Source organism: Propithecus coquereli, unplaced genomic scaffold, assembly GCF_000956105.1.
Source record: "Propithecus coquereli isolate 6110/MARCELLA unplaced genomic scaffold, Pcoq_1.0 Scaffold188, whole genome shotgun sequence".
Lineage (NCBI taxonomy): Eukaryota > Metazoa > Chordata > Mammalia > Primates > Indriidae > Propithecus > Propithecus coquereli.
In genome coordinates this window covers 1,375,708-1,391,124 of record NW_012143634.1, presented here as the reverse complement: position 1 = coordinate 1,391,124, position 15,417 = coordinate 1,375,708, and the positions used below count along the sequence as shown (strand labels likewise).

Below are 15,417 nucleotides of genomic sequence, written 5' to 3'. Positions count from 1 at the left end.
AAGATAATGCAGTGGAGCCAAAGAAGAGTGAGGAAGGCAGGTGGGTTAGAAAAGGGGATCCAGGAAAAACTTGTAGAGGAAAATAAAAATTATATAAAGGAGGCAAGAACCAGCTAGTCTTCACTTGATACCGAGCAGCTAATAGTCTCCATGATGGAGTAGATGCTCATTGATGAGTGACTAGCATAATACTAAGTATGTTTAGTTATCTACAGATATTATCTACTTCAGTACCTTTTAAAAAAACTTGTAAAATATATATAACATAAAATTTACCGTTTCAACCCATTTTTAAGAGTACAGTTCAGTAGTGTTAAGCATATTCACATTGTTGTGCAGCCAGTCTCTAGAACTCTTTTCATCTTGCAAAACTGAAAGTTTATGCCCATTAAACAACTTCCAATACATAGTGCTTTTTATAAAAATGTTTGCAATATTTGTCTCCTTTAAGATAATATAGGGTTTTTTCTTTTTCCCTAAAATGATTAGGATTAGTAGGTCTTAAAACTGTATTATATTGAGTGGTCTTTTATTAAGAAAGCTATGAGCTTCTAAAAACCATAATCTTGTATAATTCTTTTAAAATTTTTTATCTTATTATTTTTTCTTGTATAATTCTTACAGGGTTATACTTAGAATCATAGAAGCCCAAGGAATCTTTTAAAAATGCAGCTTATAATAGTATCCAAAATGAGAAGTCTTCTTTCTAACTCCCACTAAAATAGCTTAGTAATGTATGCTTTAATTCTTTGCATTGATATGAGCCAAACATGCCCATTTAATTTTTGGCATGTTTAATTTTTCCTACTTTCTGATTTTACTGAATTAAACTTGCTTGTAAGTTATACCCATGCATTGGTCTGATATCTGGCGCTACCAAAATGCAATTGATCTTCTCTCCTAAGTGACAGCTTTTTAAATATTTAAGTAAAGTCATAGCATCCTGGATGATTCTCCTCATCTAAACTCAGCCAAGATAATTTTCATATGACAATTTCCACATTTTTCACCAAACTTGTTGCCTGCTTTATGTTATCACCTGTTAAAGTGTGTTACTCAGAACTGATAGTATTAGAGATCTGGTCAGACTAGACCTTGGTTGAGCTAATTATTGCTGTTGATGTATATAATACACTTTATTATTTTGGGCTTTGAATACTTTTTAAACGGGCATATTTCATGGAAAACACATTGACTGGTAGTGCTTAAATCCCTTTATCTGTTTTAAGTAGTCTGCTGGCTATTAAACGATCTTGTATATCTATGGGCAGAACTGCGTGTTTGTTTGTTTTTATTGTATTCAACCTAAAAGTTTTGGTTCCTTTAAAACCATTGAGGTATTTAAATCTACATTTTCTCTACCATTTGTATGTCACCTAACTACTTCAGTTAATCTTTTAAATTGAAAAAAATCATTTGTTTAAAAGTTGCCTATATTTAACAATTCTAAAGTTATGTTACAGGGAGGCATTGGCCAAGTTCATCATAAAAGAGTAATACTGAATATTAAAAAAATTAGTTATATGTCTGTGTTCATGAGCTGTAAACTTTGTCAAAGTTTAGAAATAGAAGGTAATGATAATGTTACTGTTCTGGGATAACTGATTTTTTTTTAAAATAATAAAGCAGGTACCAAGCACAAATTATATTGAACATAGTGAAAAATGGCTCTATAATGGGAGGAAGATGTCCAAACTTTCTACCTAGCTGGGAGGATCTTAGTTTACTCTCCTATGTTTTTAGTATTTAATGATAAACTGATTATTTTCCTTTTCTATGTGTTTTCTAGTAGTTGGTAAGGACTATAGATATGTAGCCCACCAACTATAAAAAATTATAGGATGTAACTGATTTTTGTGTAGGTCGTTGCTCATCCCTGTTGCAAGATATTCCATTATTTTTATAGGCTTTTCATTTATAAACATGAGAAATTGTGTATAGATTGAATATTAAGTTGTTTTTAAGCTTTACAATTTATCTAGATCTGCACTGTCCAATATAGTGGCCATTAAGTGTACATGTTTATTTAAATGTAAATAAATATTAAAATGGAACCATTTAAAAATCCAGTTATTTACTTGCACTAGCCATGTTTCAAGTGCTCAATAGCCACACGTGTCTAGTGACCACTATATTGAACACAGATTATAGAATATTTTTTATCATTGCAGAAGTTGCTGTATTGATTGATGCTGATCTAGCTACAGATTATTTTCATTCAAATTTCTGACTATCCTTACACTAAAGGTATAGAATTAGTCCTAGGGGAAAGCATAATAATTCTTCAATGATTTTTATAAGAGGAGAAATGATATAGGTTAATTATGAAAAATCTAGAAAATATAGAGAAGTGAAATGAACAAAATAAAAAATTTCTGTATGGGCCAACTATGGACTTTCTATTTTTAACGTTTGTTTTATATTCTAGTCCATTTTCTCTGCAGTTATATACAAACACTATATTGGGGATGATTTCACTTGTGTACATTTAAAATTGAAAAAAGCAAGAATATGAAAGTAATCTTTTAAATTAGATGTATTTTTGCTTTATAGAAGTTTACCTGAATATTATTCTAAATCTAAATGATAATTATATATCTTCTATGCTTATCATTAGCCTTTTGGCTAAAAACGTTGTTATAAAAATAAGGTGTTTGATTCTATATCATTGTATGAGTTAGGAGTATTGGACGATATCCCAAGTTACTTATTTTCCTTTAAATAACTCTTTAAAAATTATGTTAGTATTTGGCTGTATGTAATATCAGAATTACCTCAGACAGTTCAAATAAATTCATGAAGTTTCACTATGAAATGGTGACACAACGTCCTTAGACTTTATTCTACCTTTTTGCTCATTTTCATCTCGTTTGATATTTGGCTCTGTCAGCATCATCTTTGACCCCCAAGATTAGTTTGCTAGGTGTATGGTGGCTTTAAGGGGAAATTACTAAGAATTTGTTAAACCTGAGCACATGGGTAGGTGAATTTAAAATCTACCCATTGTGGTTTTTTACCTGGTGTTATGTTTCATCATGATTAGAGATATGTACTGTTAATTTTAAATGTGTTCCTTTGTTTTATGGGAAATGGAAGATAGGCAATTGATGATCATGGTAGTGGCATCCAGGGTGATGGGAGGAAGTATAGGATGTTGGCATCTTTTTCGTTTAAATTATTAAAGAAAATTTCTTTGTGTTTATATTTTGAATCCTTTTTACCATGGAAACGTACTTATAAATTTAATGTTAGCCATAAGAAGTTATCAGAGAGAAGTAGGAATTGTTTCTAAATATCTAAGAGTTTAACAAAAGACAATCACTATTTTAATGAGTGCTTTATTTACAGTGCATTATTAACTTTAGAAAGTCATTTATTTAATGAATTATTTAAGAATTGTTATAATGGAGCTTAATAATTTCATGCATTTCTCTGATAATAAAGCACTGTAATAAATTGTATTTTTGTACTCTAACCATCTGCCAGATAAGAATTATATATATAACTTAAATAAAGAGGATCTTGAAATTTTATGCCTCCAAATTATAGTAATTTCTGGGACTTCAGTGTAGCATTCAGACTCTTTTAATTATAGGGAAGCAGAATGATTAGTTTTCAGTGATTGTGATTTGGTACATATGCATATTTTAAATAGCTAAGAGTGGAATAGGAACTGAAGACAGTTCTTTTATGAATCTTAGACTTTAGGGATAGTAGAATCAGCCTAGAATTCGCCTTATTTAGGATGGTTTCTCCAAACTTCTTGAGTATTTATGTGTGTGTTTTGGATAGGTAAATTTTAGGATACACATTTTGAAACTCTATCTAAGGCTCTGTATTTTATAGGAGAGGAAAAATGAAGGCATTCTAAGTGGGTATTCTGTCCTATATCACATTTTCTTCTCCCAGCAAAGCTCTTGAAATGGTAGTGAAAGGAGTTTTTGATGATAATGGAAACTAATAGAGTTCCTTGCTTTGTGGGCACCAAACCTGGGAGTGTTCCTGGTAGTGTACCCAGAGATTTGAGCAATCACACACATTTCTTACTTTAATGACTCCAGGACATATTATAACAGAGCAACTTTGTGGAATATTTAATTGTTAGCGGGGATATTTTGGCAAAATTGTTGGGAAGCTTGAAAGAATTGGAGCTTTGTTTTTATCTGAGAAGGGGAAGAAGCAAATTATTAAGTACCTATTGTGTGTTAAGTACTGTGATAAACTCTTAGAGAAGTTTTCTAATTTTAATCCTTTTGTTAGCCCTTTAAGTGTTAGTAAAACTGAGAGAGAGAGGGTAAGTTCCCCAGGATCTACTGCAGCAAATGGCAAGTGGAATTTATAGTTGGACTGTAGAACTCTGTTCTTTCCATTGTTCATTTTCTCTTGCAGTCTCCTTGATTACAAATTAAAACAAAAAGGATCGATATCTTTAAAATAGTATGTTTTTTTCTTCTTTGGGGAAGGAAATGTGAGAGTGAGTGCATATGCATGTATTGGAGTGGAGGGGAGATTACGAATAGAGTTGGTGTGTTTGAAGTATATCACAAGAAGAGGGTTGAGCGGTAGTTTATGGTAGTTTAAAAGCGGTAGAGGTTCCGGCAGAAAGTAACCATTCAGTGTAAAGGGTAGCTATTGTTATTACTCTAGAGATTCTATTCTGACATAATTCAATAAAGTTCTTCCCACATGTGGGAAAGATGGATATTATTTGTATTTGAGAGCAGTTTCGTTATATCAACAGGGACCACAGTAATAATTTAGATTTGCAACTTATAAATAAAGTTATCACAGTACTCCTACATTATCTTATTTGGCAAGTATGGTTTCCATTTTATAGATGGGAAAAACATGTAGGTCATAACTAACTTTATTAAAAGAGCCACTTAGGGAAGCTGTTTCTTCTAAAGAATGCTTCATTGAATATCTTTGAGATAAAAGTAAAATTTTCAGTTTTGATTTCTAGAGCAATTAAATGGAGGATATATGCATTAGGTCAAGGAGGAGAAATGCATTTTAGGGTTTTATCTTTTTCTTAAATATTTGTATTTTTTTATTTCTAGGCTGTTCGCTGCTACGAGTCTCTAATCTTAAAAGCTGAAGGAAAAGTGGAGTCTGATTTCTTTTGTCAATTAGGTCACTTCAACCTGTTATTGGAAGATTATCCAAAAGGTAATTTTTTTCCTTGTTAATTATTGTTTGATTTATATATGTGTTTAAAGTAATTGTAATTATTTATACTCTATCAAGGGTGCTACCATTTTCACTTCTAAGAAATTGTAAACTCATGAACATAATAAACAATGAGAAAGAAAAGTAGAGTAGGTAGAGATGGAAAAATGTCATGTAGCTCCATATAAAACTAACAGCAAAACTAACAACCACCTACAATTGCAGTGCAGTTTTGTTTGCCTTGGGAAAATTCCTGCCCTCCCATAGTAGAAAGTGAGCCAGTTTGATGTAGGTATCTGTACATCGGTGAACACTTTGGAAAGCTAATACAAACTCAGCATTTTTATCTTTATCCTGGCTGAAAACATTTTCATTTTAGCTAGAAAATATTTCAATGAAAATCTAATCTGTAGCTATATTATTGTAAAGGTAAGTAATGCAGAGAGATGATCATACATGAGCTTGAGCCTTGGATAAAACCAGTTTTTTATTCATTTGAAATTTTTCCCTTTAAGAAATAAATGAGTTAAATAACTGAAAGTAGTCCCCTAAGATGTGCCCTTTTCATGATACTAAGCTCCTGACTCAGACCCTTACTCAGGAAGTTAAAAGCACCCCCAAATTTTACCCCTACCCCAATACCAAAGGAAAAATCCACAGCAATGGAGAACTCTTCTTAAAAGCAAGAACATTTTAAGACCTTTTGATGATAAACATGTTGATGTGAAGTGAATGGATGTATTATGCTTGTTTTCAGCAAGTATGTTTAGTGGACAAAACACGTGGCAAATAGTACCAGAGCTAGAATTAAAGACTGTTGGTATTTCATGTTGATGTTTATTATGCAGCTTTTGTGGTGGGTCAAGTGAACGTTTTCCTAATGAATATACAGTTTCAGTCAGAGACAGGTATACTCTGTGAGGTTTGAAGTTATGCTTATTTCCCAGATCAGCTCTTTTATTTACAGCTGCATTACTTTTAACAGATTATATAAACATTCCTGAGTTTCTAATATGTTAAAAGGGGGGAAGAACTGGTGGGTGGTATCTTACGAGTTTTGAGATTATGTGACACTGGTTAGCACTTAGCAAAATGGCTTCAGTTCCAGACAATAATGGATATTAATAATTAATATCCATTAGCTATTTTAACTTTAAAACTGGTAACTTATTCAAAGGAAACTATTATACCAAAATATACACACAGTAGTATATTCCAGTTGTGGGTTCAGTTCCAGACCTCTGCATTAAAGCAACTATCACAATAAAGGGAGTCATTCATATTTTTTTTGTTTCCCAGTGCATATATAAAAGTTATGTTTACACTATACTATAGTCTATTAATTGCACAGTAGCATTATGTCTAAAAAACAATGTATATACCTTAATTAAAAGTACTTTATTGCTTAAAAAAATGTTAACAGTCATCTTTTGCCTTCAGTGAGTTGTAATCATCTTGCTGGTGGGAGTCTTGCCTCGATGTTGATGGCTGCTGACTACTGATCAGGGTGGTGTTTACTGAAGGTTGGGGTAGTTGTGGCAATTTCTTAAAATAGGGACAATGAATTTTGCCACATCAGTCGACTCTTTCTTTCACAAAAGATTTCTCTGTAGCATGCGATGCTGTTTGAAAGCATTTTACCTACAGTAGAACTTTCAAAATTGGAGTCAGTCCTCAAACCCTGCTGCTGCTTTATCAAGTAAGTTTTTGTAATGTTCTAAATCCTTTGTTGTCATTTCAACAGTGTTCACAGCATCTTCCTCAGGAGTAGATTTCATCTCTAGAAACTACTTTCTTTGTTCATCGGTAAGAAGCAACTCCTCATCCAGTTTTTATCATGAGATTGCAGTGATTCAGTGGCATCTTCAGGTTCCACTTCTAGTTCTTTTGCTATTTTCACAACATCTGCTGTACTTCTTCACTGCAGTCTCGAACCCCTCAAAGTCATTTGTGAGGGATGGAATCAACTTATTCCAAGTTCGTGTTAATGTTGGTATTTTGGCCTCTTCCTATGAAATCACAAATGTTCTTAGTGGCATTGAGAATGGTGAATCCTTCCCAAAAGGTTTTCAATTTACTTTGCCCAGATCGACAAGAGGAATCGGTGGTAGCTATAGCCTTAAAATGTATTTCTTAAATATAATAATAAGATGTGAAAGTCAGAATTACTCCTTGATCCATGGGCTGCAGAATGGATGTTAGCAGGCATGAAAACAACATCAATCTCCTTGTACATCTTCATCAGAGCCCTTGGATGTTCGGGCACATGCATTGTCAATGAGCAGTAATGTTTTGAAAGGAATCTTCTTGTCCTGAGTGGTAGTTCTCAACAGCGGGCTTAAAATAGTCAATAAACCATGCTGTAAACAGCTGTGCTGTCATCAGGCTTTGTTGTTCGCTTTACAGAGCATAGGCAGAGTGGATTTAGCTTAATTCTTAAGGGTCTTAGGATTGTTGAAATGGTAAATGAGCATTGGCTTCAACTTATAGTCACCAGCTGCTTTATCCCCTAACAAGAGAGTCAGCCTGTCCTTCAAGGCTTTAAACCTAAGCACTGACTTCTCTCTAGCTATGAAAGTCCTAGATGGCATCTTCTTCTAATAGAAGGCTGTTTTGTGTACATTGAAAATCTGTTGTTTAGTGTAGCCACCTTCATCAGTGACCTTAGTTAGATCTTCTGGATAACTTGCTGCTTCACCTTGCACTTTTATGTTTTGGAGATGGCTTCTTTCTTTAAACCTTGTGAACCAACCTCTGCTGGCTTCCAACTTTCCTTCCACAGCTTCCTCACCTTTTTCAGCCTTCATAGCATTGAAGAGAGGGCCTTGCTCTGAATTAGGCTTTAGCTTAAGGGAATGTTGCGGTTGATTTGATCTTCTATCCAGACCACTCAAACTTTTTCCATTATCAGCAATAGGGCTGTTTTGCTTTCTTATCTCTCATGTATTGAGTACCACTTTTAATTTCCTTCAAGAGCTTTTCTTTTGCATTCACAATTTGGCTGATTGTTTGGCACAAGAGGCCTAGTTTTTGGCTTATCTTGGCTTTTGATATGGCTTCTTCATGAAGCTTACTCATTTCCAGCTCTTGATTTAAAGTGAGAGACATGTGACTCTTTCACTTGAACACTTAGAGGCCATTGGAGGGTTATTTGTTGGCCTAATTTTAATATTGTTGTGTCTCAGGGAATAGGGAGACCTGAAGAGAGATGGGGGAATGGCCCATCCATGGAGCAATCAGAACACACACTTTTTTTTTTTCTTTTTTGGAGACAGAGTCTCGCTCTGTTGCCCAGGCTAGAGTGCCGTGGCACCAGCCTAGCTCACAGCAACCTCAAACTCCTGGGCTCAAGTGATCCTCCTGCTTCAGCCTCACGAGCAGCTGGGACTATAGCCGTGAGTCACCGCGCTCGGCCCAGAACACACACGTATTGATGAAGTTTGTTGTCTTATATGGGTGTGGTTCATGGCACCCCAAACAATTACAGTAGTAACATCAAAGATCACTGATTACAGATCATCCTATTAATAACAGGTAAAATAATAATGAAAATTGCCAAAATGCATGCGAGAGATACACAAAGTGAGCCCATGCTGTTGGAAATAAGGCATTGATAGACTTGCTTGATGTAGGATTGCCATTAACCTTCAGTTTCTAAAAATACCATCTGTGAAACACAATAAAGCCAAGCACAGTTTATTGCCATATGCAATAAAATGAGGTATGCTTGTAGAGTCCTGTGCAATCTGCTAATTTTTCAATGTTGTACCTTTATGTAGTTGGAGAGCACACTAATTCGAGAGCACATAAACAGACCTAGACTTGAAAATTAGGTTTAACGTAGGAGCTGTATGTCCTTGATGCTTAGTTATTGTTAAACAATAAATCTTTTGAACTTTAAAACTTTATTAGTCTATAAATACAGCTATATTTTTCATTTACAAAAAGTTTGGCTATGAAGATAATGAAGAATACAGGGAAATTTGTTTTGGAGGTGTTTTTTCTTTTTTGGAAGGTGAAGGGACATGTGGCAACTAGACTGTGTTGGCAAACTAGCTAGTAGGAGTAATCTAGTAAGGTGAGAGATAAGAAGGATAACCGAAGTATTTCAGTCACTGAAAAGATGTTTCCCGAAACCCAATTACTATTACGTATATGAACTGACCATTGATAGGTAGGCAGTAGCTTGATTGATTTGTAATAGGAAGAAGAGGAGGGAGAGAAGGAATACAGAGGTGTGCAGATATATTTCATGTATTTTAATATTTCAAGCTGGTGACTTCTATTTCCTAGATGTGAGTTATTTATTTTTTAAATCTTCCTTGAGGCTTTTTGGGCCACATTTCCACTATAAAAAAATTCCCATTAAAATAATAACTATTGGAATTATTTCCATTCATTCTCTTCAACATCTTTCTGCAAGTCAACAACTATAGAACTAGTCTCTAACAGCACTCCCCTCTTCCAACACACTTAAACCATCACCAATTTATACAGGCATTTGTTACCTCAGGCTGCTTTTTCCTCCTCTCTTTAGAACCAGTACAGGATAAAAGAACTGCCAACCTCAGGCAAATAGACATTTATTTTTAAAGAGCACATTATAAACCATAACTTTCTAGGAGTAGACATAAACCATACAATGAACATGTAATTTTGTGAGGAATCTGCTCAGGTATATGTATGTAGGAGACTTACTGGCCTTGTTATTCTGAAGACAGTTCTTCAATTATTTGCCCTGATTCATTGTCATCTTTTTTTCTATAAAGTTTTCTGAGGTTAAGGTTTCTCTGAGGCTAGTTTCTTGTTTAAAAAAATAAAAAAAAAACTGCTTCTATTAATACTTCTGCAGTAGAAAATGGTAGCACCTGTTTTGTGTACATTTTGGACTGTGTTTTTCCTACTCTTATTTGTCATTCTGATCTTATCTGCTTCCTGTCTTATAGGAATTCCTAACAATTTTTGGTCTGCAGATGGTATAGTTTGGTTATTATTACTGTTATGGTTTTATTCATTAAAAATCTTCTCTGCTATTTCAGATGAATTTGGAGCAGAAGAAAAAAAAAGATTTGTAAAATGTTTTCTTGGCTTTTCTGGTTGGTGATATTAACGAAGAGTTTAAAAAAATTTCTGTCACTTGATTTGGTCATTTTACTTCTTGGAATTTACCCTAAAATAGTAATTGGGTAGGGGATTATGGGAAGATGGAGGCTCAGTGCACTTGGCCTATTCTTTGGGGTTGTAGTCCCCTGGAGGGAGTATAGCATACAGGATGTGTAGTAAGGAGTTCCCTTTAGGGTCAACAGCTTTGGAAGGTAGAGGATGGAACCGGGATTGGATAGAGGGAGAAATTAAGCTGTGAAAGCCTTGGCCAACTTCATGGGGAGCTCTGGAGCTAGAATGGCCTTTGAGAGCTCTCCCAAGTTGGGCCAAGGTGGCCAGGCCTCCATATGCCAGTATATTATCAAATATGTCAAACATATATTTCAAATATATATCTCCAGTATTTACAAAATTGATGTGGGTCAGTCTGGGAAGGAATGTGATTTTGGACAAGTTGGCTCTCTGCAGCTTGAGGCAGCTTCTCTAAAAGCTCACATGTAGAGACTGTGTCAACAGGCAGAACTCCCAACAATTCTTCCTTGAAGTGGGATTTGAGTGGTTCTTCGCAATGTCTACCATACCTCCTTTATACTTCTGTAACCCCAAAGCTCTAACCCATTAGCCTCTGCTGAACCAAACAGCTGATGAGGCTGTCAGACAGAACGCCTTAAGCCATGGAGATGGTGCAGTGATTTCTCTTCTTTGGTTAGGAAGACAACCTGAGAGAGAAGTCTGGGCTAAAGAACAAACATATATATTCAGATGAATATATGTGATTAATCTTAGCAGTTTAATTCAAAGTATGTGTAAATGTCTTTAAATATGAGTGGTAAATTATAGAAGAAAGTCACTGAATTAAATTGGGTAGAAAATCAAGTAGCACATTACCTCAAAGTGCACCACAAAATTATAAAAAGCTAGAAATTATGAGGTGAGAGACTTGGGGGATAGATAGTAAGAATTTCCAAAGAAAAACAATTAGTTGTATGAGTATAGTAATCAGTCCTGATATTAGTATGAGAACCTTGAAACCCTTAAAAATAGCTTCATCACATTTCTTTGTGAGCTGGATGTTTTCCCAATTATAAGTTCTCTGAAATTCTAAATTCAGTGATAGATTTTCTTTTTCCTTTTCCTTTTTCCTTCAAGTAATTGGTCAGCTTATGTGTTGCATTGTCTTTCACTTTTGGGCAATAGACTTTGGTTGTTTTAGTTCCTAAGCAGGTACAAATGGCCAGGGCAAGTTACATGCCAAGAGTTGCTAACATGGAGAAGTCTTAATTCAGAGCTTGGTGAGCTAGCTTGCTTTCTTTTTGTCTTTCTTGGGTGGAATGACAGTACTTCATCCTGGGATATTTATAGTGTAAGAACATGAAATGCATATTTTCCAATCACAGATCTTGAGTTTGTCTTTTCCAAAATTGTCAGTTTTTTGGATCCATTTTTTGTAATCATTATAAACAGTTGATAAGCATTAAAAGGATGGCCAAATAAATGATTTTCCTCATTCTCTATTAAGGGCTTAAGTAAAATCTAGTTACAGTGGACTAGGAATTTTTTTCGTGGATAGGTAACTTGAAGATTAGAAATAAAGACTGATCCTTTGGTTAGAAGGGTATCACTAGAGAGACTCTAGTGATGGGTACTTGTACAGCCGTTAGAGTTTTAACAATTTATTTGGATTAAGAAACATAAAATATATTAAGATCTTTCTTAAAATGCCAAGCTTAATGAGGATAGATTATAATTGGCAATAAAATATGTAAATGAGTGGAAAGATAACACGCTCATGGAAGAAAAGGCTCAATTATAAATCTGTTTCTGCATTTTGGAGTATCAACTTTGTGACTTTGAATTTGAGGGTTCATGTTTATGCCTCAGTTCATCGTATTGTTGTATGAATGCCATGTTTCTCCCATCTGATAATCACATGGTCTTCTTACATCTCAGTTTCAGTTACTTTGGAAGACATTGTACTCTCTTTAAAGGCTTCCCAATTCTAAAAGAGCCTTTTGTGAAGCCAGGTGATATATGTTATTAATCAGATTATTGAAAATATAACCTCCAAATTTATTGAAATTCTACAATGTCATTAAAAATGCAAGCTCCAGCCTTGGTATGGTGACTGCACAAAATTGTCAGCGGCCTAGATTTCTATTGATTAGGATGTTTTTAGGCACAGATATCAAAGACCTGATTATAGCCTAAACAATAAAGACATTTATTACCTCACATAATTTGAAGTTCATAAATGGGTGTGCTCTAGGCATAGTTTGAAGTCTGGAGAGATCCAGGTACTTTCTATTTTTCTCCATTATCTTCTGTGTGCTTCATCTGAACTAAGACAGTTCCCCTTGTGGTGGCAATTAGTGGTATATGCTTCCTTGTTCATATCCATCAGTAGGGAGGGAACATTTCCCATAATTGCCATCTATAAATCAGTGGTGATAGGGCCATGTGAGCTCATATGCCCATTTCTGGACTAAAACAATCACTGAGATTGCCAGGAATGCGATACCCTTTCCAGTTGATAATGGTAGTTGGAAGTGGGGTTAGAAACAGATGTGGAAATGTCAGTCATGCTGTTCACTACACAAACTCTTGTTTGACTATTCTGTTACAGCTGGTGTGATAATTTAGTTTGCTTTTCTTATTAGAAGACTGTTAATTAATGATCTTTATGAGCTAACTACACTCATGAGTGAAGAACTAGGAAACAGGAGGTGGCTTAAAACCAACTCTTCACAACTAGAAAAATTGCTCATAGTCTAATATCCTTCCAGTGATAGGTTGGTTGATGTCATCTTTATGCAAAAAAGATGAACATTATTCAAATATAAAAGTTACTTGTTTGGATATGTGATGATGTTTTTGGGTAATGCTTCTGTAATTTGAACATATTCAGAATGTTCTCTGTGGTATTTATATATATTTTGGATGCTTACCAATAAACAATAGGAAAACATTACATACAGAGTTTTAAAAAATGTTAATTTCCATTTTTTGATTAATGTTCTTTTATTCAGTATCTCATATATAATCAGGATATGATGTTTTATTTACTGCTTTGTTGAAGAAACAGCTTGGTCACTAGTGAGTATTAACATGTAGCATGTTGCAAACTTTTTTTTGCTGGTTTCCAATACTTAATGCATTTTTTCCCATATTGAGCAGTGTATTATACGTAAGGAGAGTGTCTAAAAATATATGTATGGTTTAAAGAGGAGTGCAGTTGACACCCGTCTACCTGCTATACAGGTTAAGAAACAGAATGGTACTGGTACCTCCAGCCTGTGTTCTCTCTAATTGTTCTCCCTTCCTCCATAGGTGTAACCCATGACTGACTGTGATGTTCAATTACCTTGCTTTTCTTTTTTCTTCTTTCCTTTTTTTTAAAGCCACTGATAAAAGTATCCCTCAACAAGATATTGTTTGGTTTTGAAAAACTGAGGAGCGAGCACAAATATAGCCATGTAGGGAAAAGGCCATATTGTCACTATTAGAGGGAACTTTCAGGAGGAGTAAAATTAAACATGAGGTTCTGGCTAATAGTCTGGCTTCTGGTTCCTCAACAGTTTACAAGACCCCCCTTTTAGGGAAGGCAGTGGGCATGTGTCAATCCTGGCAAACATAATAGTTAAACATAGTTAGAACATCTGGCAAGACTAATATGGACTAGGTGCTAGGAAACTGTCAGGAGTATGATCAGAGAGTGGATTATTCAAAAGTACTTCAAAGCAGAACACTTAACACTTCTGGGAGATAAAATGAGAGCCTTCACATTATTCATTTTGTAGAATGTAGAGGGGAGAATAGAAACTTCATCAGAACATGGTCAAGAAAAAGCCACGCAGGTATAAGAATCTGGGCCGAGCTTATTTAGATATTTGGTCTTCAGGTTGAGAAGAGGTTACAACGGCAGCAGAATTTTGATAGGCCTCAGCAGGCCTAGATGTGGAGATCCATTCTAGGATCTCTCTTTGTCTTCATATGGGTATTCCCATGGTCTCTCCTCTCTGTTGTGTCTCCTGCTGAAAGTAAACCATATCTTTTTCTGTCTCGGTCTGTACTCTTTTAGGGGAGCATGTTTGTCAGTATCTTCTTCAGGAAAAGTACTTGGGAGATAATTTCCTTTAAGACGTTGCATATCTGAAAATACCTTTATTCTACCCTCCTAACTAATAGTTTGAGTAATAATTCTAGGTTGAAAATAATTTTCCTTCAGAATTTTTAAAGCATTGTTCCATTGCACTATTTTTCGAATTGCAAATCTGTTGTAGGTCCTTTCAAACTAGCAACTCATAGCCTTCTCTTCAATGAATTTTTCTGGAATTATTTCTTGAATTTTCTGCTTTCCTTCTTTTTTTGGGGGGGGATTCTATTACTGAGATATTAGACCTTCAGGACACAGTCTCTCATATTCTCTGTTTCTGTCTTTTTTGTTTCTTTTTTGGGAGACTTCTTCAACTTTTTATTCTAAACTTTCTGTTGAATTATTCATTTTTCCTATCATACTTTGTTCTCTGAATTTAATATTTTTGTAGACCTTCCTATTTGATCTCCTACATACACCACACATTCCCCAATGAAGGCAATATCTTCCCTTATCTAAGACTAGTAAGAATTTTTTGAAGTATTTTTTTTTCTCATGCATAGTCATCTTTTTTTTTTTTTTCTTTTAGATTACATTTTTCTATTTATGTTTCTCTCTTCTTGGCTAGAGGCTTTCTTTAGATGTCTGGTAATTCTTAGCTATGTATATTTTAAGATTGGAAGAATTGAGAACTGGAGGCTTTGAGCATGTGGGTGGGACTCTCTGAATATGATCTACATGGCCTTTTGTTGGAGAATCTGTATCTTTTTGGTCAGATTGCCTAAAAACATCATGGATTGAGTGAGGGAGTTGAGGGAGCTGACTGCTTCTCAATTTACCATAGTCGTCTTTATCTTAGTCCATGTATCTTAAACCAGAAGTTAAAAATCCTTCTCCAACCGATCATCAGAAAAATATTATCCCCCTACCCGCATGTTTTCATCTAGTACTTTTATGGCCTTGTCTTTATATTTAACTCTTTAATTTATTCTTCAAATTGTTTTAGTATATGATGTGAGTTAGAAATTTCAATTTTTTTTTTTTTTTTTTTT

General features: G+C 34.7%; 1 protein-coding gene across 4 annotated transcripts in view; it reads left to right on the top strand.

The window, feature by feature from the left end:
• The window catches only part of KDM6A (lysine (K)-specific demethylase 6A), a 195,830-nt gene that overhangs the window by 64,769 nt on the left and 115,644 nt on the right, over positions 1–15,417 (top strand). For all 4 annotated transcript variants that reach the window (XM_012642815.1, XM_012642813.1, XM_012642814.1 and 1 more), the window contains exon 3: positions 5,061–5,169. In XM_012642815.1, the coding sequence (XP_012498269.1) occupies positions 5,061–5,169 (109 nt within the window). The remainder of the gene's footprint in view (positions 1–5,060; positions 5,170–15,417) is intronic.